Source organism: Phacochoerus africanus, chromosome 14, assembly GCF_016906955.1.
Source record: "Phacochoerus africanus isolate WHEZ1 chromosome 14, ROS_Pafr_v1, whole genome shotgun sequence".
Taxonomy (NCBI): Eukaryota; Metazoa; Chordata; class Mammalia; order Artiodactyla; family Suidae; genus Phacochoerus; species Phacochoerus africanus.
Window position 1 is genome coordinate 31,947,816 of NC_062557.1, and position 14,889 is coordinate 31,962,704.

Below are 14,889 nucleotides of genomic sequence, written 5' to 3' on the forward strand. Positions count from 1 at the left end.
TTTTAGAGATGAAGTCCTTGTCAGTTGCATCATTTGAAACTATTTTCTCCCATTCTCTAAGTTGTCTTTTTGTATTTTTTTTATGATTTCCTTTGCTATGCAAAAACTTCTCAGTTTGATGAGGTCCCATGGGTTTATTTTTGCTCTAATTTCTCTTGCTTTGGGAGACTGACTAGAGAAAACATTTGTAAGGTTGATATCAGAGAACGTTTTGCCTATGTTTTCTTCTAAGAGTTTGATGGTGTCTTGTCTTACATTAAAGTCTTTAAGCATTTTGAGTTTATTTTTGTGCATGGTGTGAGAGTGTGTTACAGTTTCCTTGACCTGCAAGTAGCTGTCCCGTTTTCCCAGCACCACTTGCTGAAAATACTTTTTCCCATTTTATATTCTTGCCTCCTCTGTTGAAGATAAATTGACTGTAGGTGTCTGGATTTATTGCTGGGTTCTATATTCTGTTCTATTGGTCCATATGTCTGTTTTGATATCAGTACCACACTGCCTTGATTACTGTAGCTTTGTAATATTGTCTGAAGTCTGGGAGAGTTATGCCACCTGCCTGGTTTTTGTTCCTCAGGATTGCATTGGCAATTCTGGGTCTTTGGTTCCATGTAATTTTATGGATTGTTTGTTCTAGATCTGAGAAAAATGTCATGGGTAATTTGATAGGGATTGCATTGAATCTGTAGATTGCTTTGGGTAGTATGGCCATTTTTATAATATTAGTTTTTCCAACTCAGAAGCATGGAATATCTTTCCATTTCTTTGAATCCTCTTTAATTTTCTTGATTAATGTTTTATAATTTTTAGCATATAAATTTTTCACCTCCTTGGTCAGGTTAATTCCAAGGTATTTGATTTTTTGGGGGTGTGGTTTTAAAAGGTATTGTATTTTTGTATTCCTTTTCCAATATTATATTGTTAGTATAGAGAAATGCGACTGATTTCCAAATGTAATCTTATATTCTGCTACTTTGCTGAATTTGTTGATCAGTTCAAGTAGTTTTGGGGTTGAGTCCTTAGGGTTTTCTATATATAGTATCATGTAATCTGCATACAGTGACAGTTTTACCTCTTCTCTTCCTATTTGGATGCCTTTTATTTCTTTTGTTTGTCTGTTTGCTGTGGCTAGGAATTCCAATACTAAGTTGAATAACAGTGGTGAGAGTGGGCATCCTTGTCTTGTTCCAGATTTCAGTGGGAAGGCTTTCAGCTTTTCTCTATTGAGTATTGTATTGGCTATGGGTTTGTCATAAGTGGCTTTTCTTATGTTAAGGTATGTTCCCTCTATACCCACTTTCGTAAGTGTTTTGATCATGAATGGATGTTGGACTTTGTCAAATTCTTTTTCTGCATCTATTGAGATGACCATGTGGTTTTTGACTTTTCTTTTGTTAATGTGGTGTATGACATTGATTTATTTGCATATGTTGAACCATCCCTGTGAAACTGGGGTGAATCCCACTTGGTCATGGTATATGATCTTTTTGATATGTTGTTGGATTCAGTTGGCTAATATTTTCTTGAGAATTTTTGTGTCTATATTCATTAAAGATATTGGCCCATAATTTTCTTTTTTGGTGGTGTCTTTGTCTGGTTTTGATATTAGGGTGATGGTGGCATCATAGAATGTCTTTGGGAGTTTTCCTTCTTCAACCTTTTGAAAAAGTTTAAGGAGGATGGGTATAAATTCCTCTTTGTGTGTATGGCAGAATTCACCCATGAAACCATTTGGTCCTGGACTTTTATTTATAGGGAGTGGTTTTCACTACATGGTAAATTTCATTTCTAGTGATCAGTCTGTTCAGTTGATCTATTTCTTCTTGATTCAGTTTTGGCAGGCTGTAAGTTGTCCATTTCTTCTTGGTTGTAAAATATCTTGGCATACAATTGTTCATGGTATTCTCTTAACAGTTTTTAGTATTTCTGAAGTATCTGTTGTGTTTTCTGCTTTTCATTTCTTATTTTGTTTATTTGGGTTTTTTCTCTTTTCTTCTCGGTGAGTCTGGCCAGAGGTTTGTCAATTTTGTTTACCTTTTCAAAGAACCAGCTCTTAGTTTTATTAATTTTTTTCTATTGTTTTTTGATTCTCTATTTCATTGATTTCCTCTCTGATATTTATGATTTCCTTTCTTCTGCTGACTTTAAGATTTGTTTATTCTTCCTTTTGTAATTCATTTAGGTGGTGGTTTAAGTTGTCAATTTGAGATTTTTCTTCTTTTTTGAGGAAGGCCTGTATCACTATGAATTTCCCTCTGAGCACTGCTTTTGTGGCATCCCATAGATTTGGGAAGACACAACCACTTGTGTCTTCATTATCATTCATCTCGAGGTATTTTTTAATTTCCTTCTTGATTTCCTCATTGACCCATTGGTTTTTTAGTAGCATGTTGTTTAGTCTCCATGCAGTTAGTTTTTTCTCATTTCTTTTCCTGTGGTTAATTTCGAGGTTCATGCCATTGTGGTCAGAGAAGATACTTGAAACAATTTCTATACTCTTAAATTTGTTGAGGTTAGCTTTGTGCCCCAGTATGTGATCGATCCTTGAGAATGTTCCATGTGCACTTGAGAAGAATATATATTCTGATATTTTTGGATGTAATACCCTGAAAATGTCAATGAAGTCTAACTATTCTATTGTGTCCTTTAGTATCTCTGTTGCTTTATTGATTTTCTGTCTAGAAGATCTATCCATTGATGTGAGTGGGGTGTTAAAGTCTCCTACTATGATTGTCTTCCCATCAATTTCTTCTTTTATGTCTGTTAGTTTTTGTTGTAGGATCTAGGTGTTCTTATATTAGAGACATATATATTGACAAGTGTAATATCCTTTTCTTGAATGGATCCTTTAACCATTAAATAGTGTCCTTCTTTGTCTTTCTTTATGGCCTTCATTTTAAAGTCTATTTTGTCTGATGAGTATTGCAACTCCTGCTTTCCTGTCTTATCAATTGGCATGAAATATCTTTTCCCATCGCCTCACTTTCAATCTATATGTATCCTTTGCCTTACAGTGAGTCTCTTGTAGACAGCAGATTGTAGGTTTTTGCTTTTTTATCCATCTGCCTCTCTGTGTCTTTGGATTGGAGCACTTAGTCCATTGACATTTAAGGTGATTATTAATAGATATGTGTTTATTGCCATTTTAAACCTTGTTTTCCAGTTGATTCTAGGTTTCTCCTTTCTTTTTTGGTTGGATGATTTCCATTTATTTTATGCTTGAGTACTATTCTTTTTAGTTTTTGTGAATGTAATGTTTGGTTTTGATTTGTGGTTGCCCTATTTTTTAAGTATGTTAACCTCTTCCTGTATCTGCTTGCTTTAGCCTGATAGTCATATAGGCTCAAACACATTATTAAAAAAAGAAGAGTCTAGATTTTCTTATTCTCCTTTCCCACATTTTATGATTTTGAAGTCCTTTTTTAACATCTTCATGTTTGTCCTTTTGCTGTTCCTTGTGTTGATCATCGCTTTTACAGTAGTTTTTTTTTTTTCTTCCTTTTTTAGATCTGTATGCTGGTTTATTTAAGCGATAAAATAAGTGATTTAAAGTAAATTGCTTTCCAATCATGGTTTCCTCCATCCTATTTCTTCTTACTTCTTTTTTTATTTGGAGAAGCCCTTTCAATATTTCTTTTATTTTGTAATTTTTTTAATTTTTGTCTTTTTGCCTTTTTTTCTAGGGCCACTTCCTGTGGCATATGTAGGTTCCCAGGCTAGGGGTTGAATTGGAGCTGTAGCCACTGGCCTACACCAGAGCCACAGCAACACGGGATCTGAGCCACGTCTGTGACCTACACCACAGCTCATGCCAAGGCCAGATCCTTAACCCACTGAGCAAGGCCAGGGGTCAAACTTGCAACCTCATGGTCCTAGTCGGATTCATTAACCACTGCACCATGACGGGAACTCCTCAATATTTCTTTTAGAATGGATTTACTATTGCTGTACTCTTTTAGCTTTTGTTTTTTGGAGAAATTATTTATTTCCTCTTCTATTTTAAATGATATCCTTGCTGGATAGAGTATTCTAGGTTGCAATTTTTTTCCTTTCAGCATTTCAATTATATCTTGCCACTCCCTTCTGGCTTGTAGTGTTACTGTAGAGAAATCAGCTGATAGCCTTATGGGGGTTCCCTTATAATTAATGCTTTGTTTTTCTCTTGCTGCCTTTAGAATCCTTTTTATCTTTAACTAACTTTTGCCATTGTCATTATAATATGTCTTGTTGCGGGCCTGTTTGGGTTCAACTTGTTTGGGGCTCTCTGTGCTTCCTGTATCTTGATATCAGTTTCCTTTAGGTTTGGGAAGTATTCAGCCATAATTTCTTCAATCCCCTTTTCTTGTTCTTCTCTTATGGAATTCTTACTATGCGTAGATTGGCCCACTTTGTGCTATCTCATAGATCTCTTACATTGCTTTCATGTTTTTTCATTTGGTTTTCTGTCTGCTGTCCTGATAGGGTAATTTCCATTATTCTATCTTCCAAGTCACTAATTCGTTCCTCCACATAATCCATTTTGCTCTTTAGTGGTTGTAGCTCAGTTTGTGTCTCTGCAAACTAATTTTCTAATTTTTCTATGTTCCTTCTTATATTTTCTAGTTCCTTTCTAAAGGAATCTGCATTACTGTTTGTATCTTCTCTTAATTCCTTGATATTCAGCCTTAATTCCTTCAGTATTTTCACTGTTTCCCTTTTGAACTCAATGTCTGTCAGACTGCAGAGGTCTTTTCCTTGTTTTCTGCTTCATGTGGATTCTGTTCCTTTAACTGGGAATGTTTTCTGAGTTTCTTCATTTTGCTTATGTTTTTCTGTGAGTTCAGGGAAGCCAAACTGTAGTCTTGGAGGGCTACTTCTATGAAATAGAAACGCTTTGTATTTTGTGGGTGATTACTATTTATTTCCAGCATGGGACTTTGAATATTTTCTGTCTCTTTCTTCAGTGTGAGAAGGCTGTTATCCCCAGGGTGCTGAGTGTGTTTCCAGGGAGAAGAGGTAATTAGCAGGGCTAGTAGTCAGTGCCTGGTTGCTGGGCTTTCAACAGCATCAAGGACCTGCAAGAAGCTGGCACAGGCTACTCCTAGTTGCATGGCCCTGGGAAGTGGTAATTAGCCTTAGGCAGATTTACAAGGAGCCCAGAGCATTAGACAGTGGCAGCAGCATGGGGTGTGTGTGTGTGTGTGTGTGTGTGTGTGTGTGTGTGTGTGTTCCCATGGGACTGAGAGCAAAGATATGTAGTGTTTGATTGCAATGCCCTCCTCTGAGGTGATTGGAGCTGCAGGTGGTGCCTGTTCAGGGACCCCTAGTGGTAGCAGGCCACACCCACCTCTGGAGTCAGTGATAACTGTAATGGTTTGCCCTGTCACCTGCAGACCATGCAAGAAGCACCCCATCTCAGCCCACAGGGGAGATGCTGCACAGGCTGCTTCTAGTTTCAGAATCCTGGGAAGTGACAGAGATTAAGCATGTGGGCACTCCTCAGAGCATTCAGCAGTGGCAGTCCAGGGCCAGTGCACTCTCAGGCATGCAAAAGCAACAACAGATGGTGCCTGGTCACAATGCCCTCCTCTGTGGTGCCCTTGAGGTGATTGGGGCTGCAAGTGGTGCTTGTTCATGGACACCTAGTGGTAGTGGGCCATGCCCATCTCTGGAAACAAAGATAACTGTGGTGGTTTGCCTCAGCCACGTGCAGACCATACAAGGAGCACCTCATCCTGCTTAGCCCCCACAGGAGGTGCTGCATCAGCTGCTCCTGGTTGTAGATCCCTGGGAAGGGACAATGATCCAGCATCTGGGTGCCGTCTAGAGCATTTGGCAGTGGTAGCAGAAGGGCAGGTGTGCTCCCAGGGAGCGAGAGCAAAAACAGGTGGTGTTCTGTCACATTGTCCTCTGTGGTGCCCTCTGAGGTGGTTTGGGCTGCAAGTGCTTCTTGTTCAGGGATCCCCAATGGTGGTGGGCCTCACCCACAACTTGAGTCAGATAACTACAGTGGTTTGCCCCTTCCACCTTCAGACAATGCAAGGAGCAGCCTGTTCCTCTTAGCCCACACAGGAGGTGCTAACCAGCTCCTCCTAGTTGTAGGGTCTTGGGAAGGGAAAGTGATGAAGAGTCTGGGCATTGCCCAGAGCATTTGGCAGTGACAGCTGCAGGGAAGGTGTGTTCCCAGGGGAGTGAGAGCAACAACGTGTGGTGCTTGGTTGCTGTACCTACTATTTTTTTTTTTTTTTGCCAGCCCCTGAGATGAATGGGGCCTCAGGTGGAGCCCACTCACAGGCCCCCAGTGATGGCAGGTCACGCCTCCCTCTGACCTCTGAGATGACTGCTACAGTCCATCCCTGCTGCCTGTAGATCATGCAAGAGGCACCACATTGCATTGAGGCCCCTGCTGCCCTTAGCCCACATAAGAGGTGCCCAGCCACCAGTAGCTTGCACAAGAAGCGCCCAGTGTCCCGTAGCCCAAGCAAGTGGCTTCTCACCACTGGTAGCCTGCACCAGAGGTGCCCTGCCCTCTGAGAGCCCGTGTGTGGACAGGAAGATTCCTATGGCTGTCCACTCCTCCTCCTCCTCTGACACTCACCAGCAATGGTGCCTTGCTTCTCCTGTGGGCCCAGACCTTCTCCCGGTTCCCTCTGCTGTGGCATTCCACTCCCCAGCCCATAGCCCCCCACTCCCCTATCCATGGCACACCACTCTCTTAGCCTCTCAGGCTGTCACCAAACAGCCAACCCTAGTCCTCTCCCAAGAACTGACCTCTGGAACGTAAGTCTCAGTGCCCAGCCCCTGCCTGAGCATCTCAGGCTGTGGTGTCTGGGGCAGTAGTGCAGATGATCTGAGTGGTTCTCACTCTACTTTGCCCTCCTCAGTCCAGCTGCTGTGCTTTTCTTGGTGACTTTGTGGTCCCTCTGTCTCAGCTGATCTCCCCGTTGGTTAGGTGGCTTCCCTGGATGTGGGTTCCTTTTCTCTTTCACAGTTTCCTCTCAGGAATGCTAGTCCTGTCCTGATTTTTTTTCTCTCTCTCTCTTTTTCTTTTGTTCTACCCAATTATGTCAAGAGTTTCTTGCCCTTTTTGGAGGTTTAAGTTCCTCTGTCAGCATTCAGTTGATGTTCTGTGTGAGTCATTTTACATATAGATGTGTTTTTTTTTTTTTGATGTGTTTGTGTGAGGGAGTGAGCGTGACGTCTTACTCTTCCACTGTCTTAAAAAAATCTACTTTTACTGTGTTTTTATATCTACTAGACACTGTCCCTGGGCAATAAGCTTTCGGGGTAATGAATCTGTCATTTTCTAGAATTCTGTGCCTTATATGTTAGTGATTCATCATTCCCTAAAAGGTCATCATGCAAAAGCTTCTTATTAATTAAAGACAAAGAGGCTTCCAGATGCATTCACTTCTTTTTAAATCCTCTTTAGAACTGTATGCAAGAGATTGCAATGGAGAGATCGTGATCTACTGGGAAGTACAGTGCCCTTCTCCCGGGTTCAACAGAGATGTATCCTTTCCAAAGGGGCACCATCACTCACCTTTCTACGTGTTTCTCTGCCCCATGGTCATCACGCAATGGTGGTATGGCTATCAGGGGTGGATAACTTTGCTGTTGATGATTGCAGAGGCATCTGCTAAAGCTGTTGCTTCTTGTGTGGTGTTCTGAGACCTCAGAGGGTGCTTTCTGGGCCTGACCATGTGCTGACTTTGCAGCTCTTGGTCACAGGAGGGCACCTTATACTTTCCTGAGAAGTTTTATACAGTTTGATATTGCTGGGCCACAGATGTGGGGACCTGAAAAAATAAATTTTTGTAAAGCATGTACAATACACTCTCTCAATCTGTAGAGGAAGAAGTGAGGACTCAGAGAGGTAAAGTGACAGAGCCACAGGGACGGGTGGCTCCTGGCGGAGTGTGGGTTGGAACTCGGGTCTCATGTTTACCGCTTTCTCCATCACTCCTTCCTTTTGGATGACCCCTTGGAGATTCTCCCTTGATTACTGAATGTGAACACTGTATGTTTCTTCCTCTCAGTTTCCTCGTTTATGAGATGAAGCAGTTGAATGGGATGTGGGGAGTTTCAGGTGACAATCCTAGGTCCTATGAAGCCCTCTTAGGACCAGTCTGGGAGGGTTTAGTAGACATTTGCTGGGTGTGGTTGAGAGGTGAGACTTTGACTCTACTGTCCTCTTCAATTATAGCAGCTGAGTATTTTAAATTTCCATAAAGGATCTGTTCAGCAAAGGATTTTTTTTTTTTGAAGTTGGGAAACCACTGAAGTGGATGATTGCTGGGATCTTGTCTAGCTCTAACATTCTGTAAGTCTGTATATTCCAAATAACTGTTCTCTAGAAAGAGAGGGAGTTTGGGGTGTGTTTGTGGGTATTGTTTGTGTATATGTGTTCACCTTGGCCCCAGCTAGAGTATAAACTCCATGAGGATTTATTTCTGGTCACAATTCCCACAGACTGCTGTATAGTTTGTATACAGTTAGATTGTATTTCAGCAAATTGCGGTTACTTAACCCTTTAGATTTCGTGTGGTTTTCTCTCATCCTGGCAACAACTCTGCCAGGCAGGTGCCAGGATCCCCATCAGATGTGAAGAAACCTGAGGCAAAGGAAGTGGAGCGCTTTGCTCAGGTTCTCCTCAGGTTCACACCACTAGTGGGTGGCAGAGGCAGGCATGGGCCCAGGTCCAGCTGTGTCCGTAGAAGGTGACCTGGACCAGAGCAACCCCACCTCTGACTTCACAGGGACACTGTAGGGCTGAGTTCTCAGTAGTGGACCCTTGGGGTTCCCTGAAGTTTGGTTTCATTAGCTTTCCACTGCCACACAATCCCATAAAGAGCCTCTTAGTCATTATATGCACACATATGTCTCTCCAATAAAGGTTGTTCAGTTTTTGAAAACAAAGAACAGTGTAGTAGAAAAGAGCATTAGTTTTGGAGGGAATACTTGGTTGGGTGTAGGCTAGTTTCCTGGTTTGCTTTGTGACCTTGGAAAAGGCCCTTCACTTCTCTGGGCCTCAGTGAACTGTTGATTCTCCACACACAAACTGTGTGGCATGCTGGACCTTCCAACTCTTCAAAGACCTCTGCCAAATGGTAACCAACACATGAAGTGAATTTTTCCTCAGTGGAGTTTCAGGTGATGTCTACCGCTTGAGCTGAGCAAGTTGTGGGATGACATTTTCTGTGAGGAGAAAATAAAATAAAAGGCTTGTGAGAGAGGAAATTCAGAGCGCAAGCAAGATCATTTCTTCCCTGAATCTTTTAAGAATTTTACTCGCCAGTATATAGAGAGTGGAGTTGATAGGCCATCCTGCAGAGTGCCTGGAGGAAGGACAGCACTACGGGTGTCATAAAGACTTTGAAGTGGCCTGGGACTGTGGCTGTGGATGGTGTGGGAAGTGTAATTGTGTTACAGTAATTTTTTGGGACTGTTTCAGGCTTTTAATTCCTTCTAGTGAGAATACTAAAATTCAGACATTGGAAACTCCAATGAACACATTAAATAGTTGATTCTGTGCAGCTATGAGAGCCTTACCAGATTTTAGGGCAAGATCTGGGTTCAAACTCGGGTTCCTTCCCTTCAGGTGGGCTATGGGATCTTTGGCAAATTTCTTTACTTCTCTGAGCCTCAGTTTTGCCATCTACAAGATGAAGATACTTATGTGAAACTCACGGGGGCTTGCTCAGAATCAGTACTGATTCTGATGCTGAATATAAAGCACATGATGTTTGCACATGGTCAGGTCTCAATAAATGGTGATTCCTCTTGTTTCTTGGGTCAAATTATTTCCCTGTACTAGCGCCATAGACATAGTGGTTGTTCTGAGAGTGTTTACTGAGATGAAATGGCTTTGTTATTCTTGGTGAACCAGAACTAGGGAGGACATTTGCCTAGAGAGTATCCCAGGATTTAAGTCTTCCTCTGATCGCCAGCCAGGTGTAAGTAACCTTGCCTGATCGTCCTCTGTGCAGAGAGGTTAGTGTTCAGGCTTTGGGGTCGTGTAAGGGACAGAGAGAAATGGTCCCATTGTTTACTGGCTGCTTATTCTGCTCTAGTCTTTCTCCAATGACCCCATCAAACCCAGCTACCGGGCAGTGTGACCCTCTTTTCCTGCATAGGGCAACTGAGTCTCAGAAAAGCTGAATAACCAACCTGGGATCACACAGCTGATAAATGACCAGTCCTCTGGGATGTCACTGCTTTCTTGGAGAAAGGAGGAGTGGGTTCCCCACATAATGAAAAGCAGCAAGGAAACATTCCCTGGTGGGGAGTAATGCATATTCTCAAATGAGATACTCAGGTGAGAGGACCACGGTTTGGCAGGGCAGGCAGGCAGACAGGGCAGGAGGTGAAGCAACAGTGCCAGGGAGCAAAATCACCTCCCTGTGTTTCTGGCTTGTGGGTTCTCCTTCTGCCCATCTGAGATACTGGTCTGATGTTGTGCCTTGACTGGGGTTGTAGTACGTCTTTGTTCAGCAGCACCGAGAGCTGGAGTTTAAAGGGCAGAAGGTCCATGTGATGCTAGCGGACAGTACCTCCGCGCCACAGTTTCCTGAGAAGTCGAGCGCCATCCGCGTGAAGAAATTCACACAGAAGCTGGCTGTGCAGAGCGATGGTGGCCGTGGGAGCAAAGGTAAAAACTGGGTACTTCATACTGGTGCATCAGCCAGGGCCACCTGATTGCAAGGCAAGTAGAATGCAGGATGCTTATTCCCTGAGGTAAGAGACTGGACTTTCTGCCATAAAAAAATGACTCCATTCACCCTCAGAGACTGGGTAGAGTGCAAGGTGGATGTTAAATTTGACTCAGTCCATTCCTTACTGATTCTTGCATTGTCCCGATGAATTAGGACAGCTCAGTGAACCAGAAGGTATAGGAACTCATTTCAGGCTGGTTTTGAACATGCTGGGCTGAGGGTGGGCAGGCAGGCTGTCAGGACTGTCTCTGAGAATGCATCTTCTCTTCAGCAAAAGCCCAGGGACTCAGGACCTGCCTGCCTTGAGTTTCAGCCACAGGACAGAAGCTGGGAGTGGGCGGTGCAGCCCCCTGCTGTCCTCTAGGAAGGTGGACAAAATCTGATCTTAGTTCTGCTGTGTGTTAGATCTGCCACCTTGGACGAGTCGTCCCACATTTCTGAGTCTCCATTTTATCATTTACAAACTGAGGTTTATTTTATCAACTCCTTAGGATTAAGACAAATAATGAGAGAAGTAATTAAATGAGAGACTATATCCAAATGTCTAGCCCTTGCCAGGTGTTTAAGAAATAGCAGCAGAATGTGCCTTGGCTGTTTTCCAGAATGTTTGTATATGTATCCCATAAGGCAAGGCCGAGGGGGGCATCCGCTTGAATTCCATTTTACCTCTCTCTTTACTACCTGGGCCTGAATATAAAGGTGGAAGTTTTGCTGGGTTTGTTGCTGTATCTTTCTAACATTTCTTCCCTGAATTGTCTGTTTGTTCCCTCTCTAGTTTTCATGTATTACTCTGATAATCTGGATTGTCCAGTTCCTGACTTCATCTTTAAATGGGCTGCCCAGGTGAGCTCTCAAGGGGCAGGAGGGTGTTAGACAAATGTTGACTTAGCCCAGGGGGCTGTGAGGCTAAAGACAGGCGCTGTCTCAGGCCTAATGAGGCTGTTTTATGAAGCAGCTTGTTTGAGTGACTATGATTAGGACTGGGGTTGCCAACACCCAGGATGAAGGCTGGGACCAAAAACAAAGACGTTTTAGCTGGAATTCCAGCCTCTCCCTGCTTTGCCCAGAGACACCCCCCCCCCACCCCTGTCTCCTTTTGAGGATTACTCTCTGGAACCTTGGGGCAATAGTCTTCTCCTTGTCCAAACGGTGTTGTCTGTGGACCCTGTATCTGCTTACGGAAGAGTCAGGCTGACCTCTCAGAAGACAACCAGACATTTCCAAGACTGGGGAAGCCTCTGGTTTTATCTTTGTTTTTATTTTTCTGAACAATGAGGAATGGCATTGGTGGCCCAGATCACTAGAGACTTCCTAGGAGCCTGGAATCACGGTGACCTTTGTTTGATCCTACTTGCTGACTGGATGGTTCACCAGGTTCCCTGGGAGCGTGAAAAAACACATAGGCTTCGTGTCAAACACATGGTATTTTGAATCCTGGTCCTGCTTCTGATTGTAATCTAGGGAAGCCATTAATTTCTTCCCCTTTTAAAATTGGAAATGGGTATTCCCACCCTGCCGAGAAGGGAAAAGTCTTGGCCAATGCTCAGTGCCAACTAAAGGATGACATACATGCCTCTAGCCCTGATCCTTACCATTTCCTAATTCTGTACAAATTCTATATAGCAAGTCCTTTCATTTATTTGCAAGAATCTCACAGCCTAGCCCAATATCATTTCCTGGTTTTTTTTTTATTTTCAAAAATGGTGTCTCAGTAATATCTTAATTTTTATTAGGAAAAGCCAAAACATACAACAATATTTTATAACAGTGTCCCCCCACCCCCAGTCTAATCTTGCTTGTGCCCCATGTCTTACCTTTCGTCATTACCGGTGGCGATGTTCTGGTCAGGATCCTATTGCCGTATTTCTTATTCCCAAAGCCATCTTCCTTTGCCTTCGCCACATTGAGAAGAAGCAGAAGTGATCACTGAGGACATAGAAGTGATAGTCTTCTTGCCTTTGCAGAGAGGATTTCCTACCTACTTGAAAAACATGGTGAATGCCTGCCATAACTATCCCAGAAGATCCTAATGGAGGGAACTGGGAGCCATGTGTCCATGGAATGATGTCTCCAGAAGTGCCATGACCACCAAAACTCAGCCTGTCTATTGCTTTCCCATCCTCAGAGACTAGTACATTGTCCCCGAGTGTGTTTGCCTGATGCCTGGCTTCTTTTCCCACTCTCCCCACACTGGGACCAGCTGTTGAACATAGGTCAGATTAGAGGAACACTTGCTTAAGAAGCGAGGTCTTCCATAGGGTGCATGCTCATTCCTTCTGCCATTCTGGGGAGGGGAGGGGGTGGAGGCTGGATGACTGACCACATCCCCTGGAAGTGACTGATCCCTGCAAGCTGGCTCCCTCCCACATGTGATTTCTTGCAACCCAGGAGGGTGATTTCCTGCTGAATTTGCATTTCCTTCAGGGCTGACTCTCAGTGCACTTAGACTAGGAGACACATACTGATGTTCAATTGCTTTCTGCTTTGCTGACTTTATTTGGCTGGAATTTGAAATAATAAATCTATCCCCATTCTTGCTCTGGAGGATCATGAGCTGTTTTGATTTCAAACCATTTTGAAAAATACTGTTGGCTTCATCAAGCACATAGTGTGATAACAGTATTTCTCATCATATATGTCTCAGTTTTTCTCTTTTCCATATGTCGCTGAGGAAGACTTTCGGTTACTCACTAGCTCTGCATTTTACCGAACTCTAGAGCATCAGGATAGCTCTGGCAGTTAGCAGAAGCCAACTTGCTTTGCACATACCATTGAGATAAAGATTATTTATATGCAATAAATGATTTTCTCTTCTAGAGTGTTTGGGGATGTTGAAGGGATAATCGTTCACAATCTAGGATATACTAATTAGAGGGGTGACTGACTCTACACTTTTACTCAGGAACCCTATCTACGTTACCTGCCTCTTTCACCACCAAAAGACTTCTTATTTCCTACTTTGCTCCTGAGTTTTGGAGGGAAAGAGGTTCTATGGCCAAAGGCACAGCCTTATAATCTCAGGGAAAAATATTAATCACTGCATATGATGGTATGGAACTTGACTAATAGGCATAGAAATTCAGGATGTAAAGCCAGAAGCAGGGAATTTATTCTAATGGGATACCTCCAACTGTGTGTTTTCTCTCTGGAAAGGAAAGTGTATTGAAAACCAAATAAGGAGTTCCCTTTGTGACTCAGTGGTTAATGAACCTGACTGACACTCATGAAGACTCAGGTTTGATCCCTGGCCTCACTCAGTGGGTTAAGAATCCCACGTTACCATGAGCTGTGGTGTAGGTTGTAGATGTGGCTCAGATCCCACATTACTGTGGCCTGCAGCTACAGCTCCCATTGGATCCCTGGCCTGGGAACCTCTGTATGCTGCGGGTATGGCCCTAAAAAGACAGAAAGACAATCAATCAATCAATCAATCAATCAATCAATAAATCAATAAACACAGAGTGACTTACACTTGCCCTGTGCACAGTCTCCTTCCTAACTTTTCCTTCTGTGAGAATGAGTCTGTTAGGCCTCTTTGGTTTGCAAGTCCAAACATGATCCAAGTCATATTTTTTAAAAATAGGGCATGTAGCATATTATTTTTATTGAAAAGATATTAATTTGAGTTTTGCTTCAATAAGAGGTACACAGGATTTTTTGGTTTATTTCTCTCCTGTCAGAATCTCTGTCTGCATGCAGTATGGCATTCATCATGGGGTATTCAGATGCGTCTAGGATCTCCTCATTCAAATTGGTGCTATTCATTCCTGGCCTTTTTTGCTCTAAAGAAAATAAAAGGATTCAAGGAGGAAAAGTGTTCACCAGCAGTTGCCTCAGTTGCCACCTTGATGCCTGAGCTCTCTTGTGGCTGCATTACTCTCACCAGCACCAGAGGTGGTGAAGTTTGGTGAGAGGTGGAGCTGGGACATGGTCTTGGATGGTGGAATCTTGAGGTCTTATTCGTGGACTTGAACATAAGAAGGGATCTTAGGCTCACTTACATTCAAGGCCAGGTATAAAATAGTCTCAGGTAGGGGTTGATACAGGTACTCAAACTGACATGAGGAATCAGCTCTGTTCTTCAAGTTATATATGAGATTGGGGTGCATTTGGTGGCTGGATTGCTTCTAAGAGCAAAAAGCAGAACTGCATCTTCCTAGGTTCATGCCCTAGCATTTCTTTCCAGTAGATTCCAACC

General features: G+C 42.9%; 1 protein-coding gene across 1 annotated transcript in view; it reads left to right on the forward strand.

Annotated features, from left to right (window-relative positions):
* The window catches only part of LOC125114315 (phosphatidylcholine transfer protein-like), a 31,203-nt gene extending 17,968 nt beyond the window's left edge, over nt 1-13,235 (forward strand). The window contains exons 3-6 of the mRNA XM_047757536.1: nt 7,409-7,488; nt 10,456-10,627; nt 11,467-11,534; nt 12,656-13,235. Of these exons, the coding sequence (XP_047613492.1) occupies nt 7,409-7,488; nt 10,456-10,627; nt 11,467-11,534; nt 12,656-12,721 (386 nt within the window). The 3' untranslated portion in view covers nt 12,722-13,235. The remainder of the gene's footprint in view (nt 1-7,408; nt 7,489-10,455; nt 10,628-11,466; nt 11,535-12,655) is intronic.
* The last annotated feature ends 1,654 nt before the right edge of the window (nt 13,236-14,889 follow it).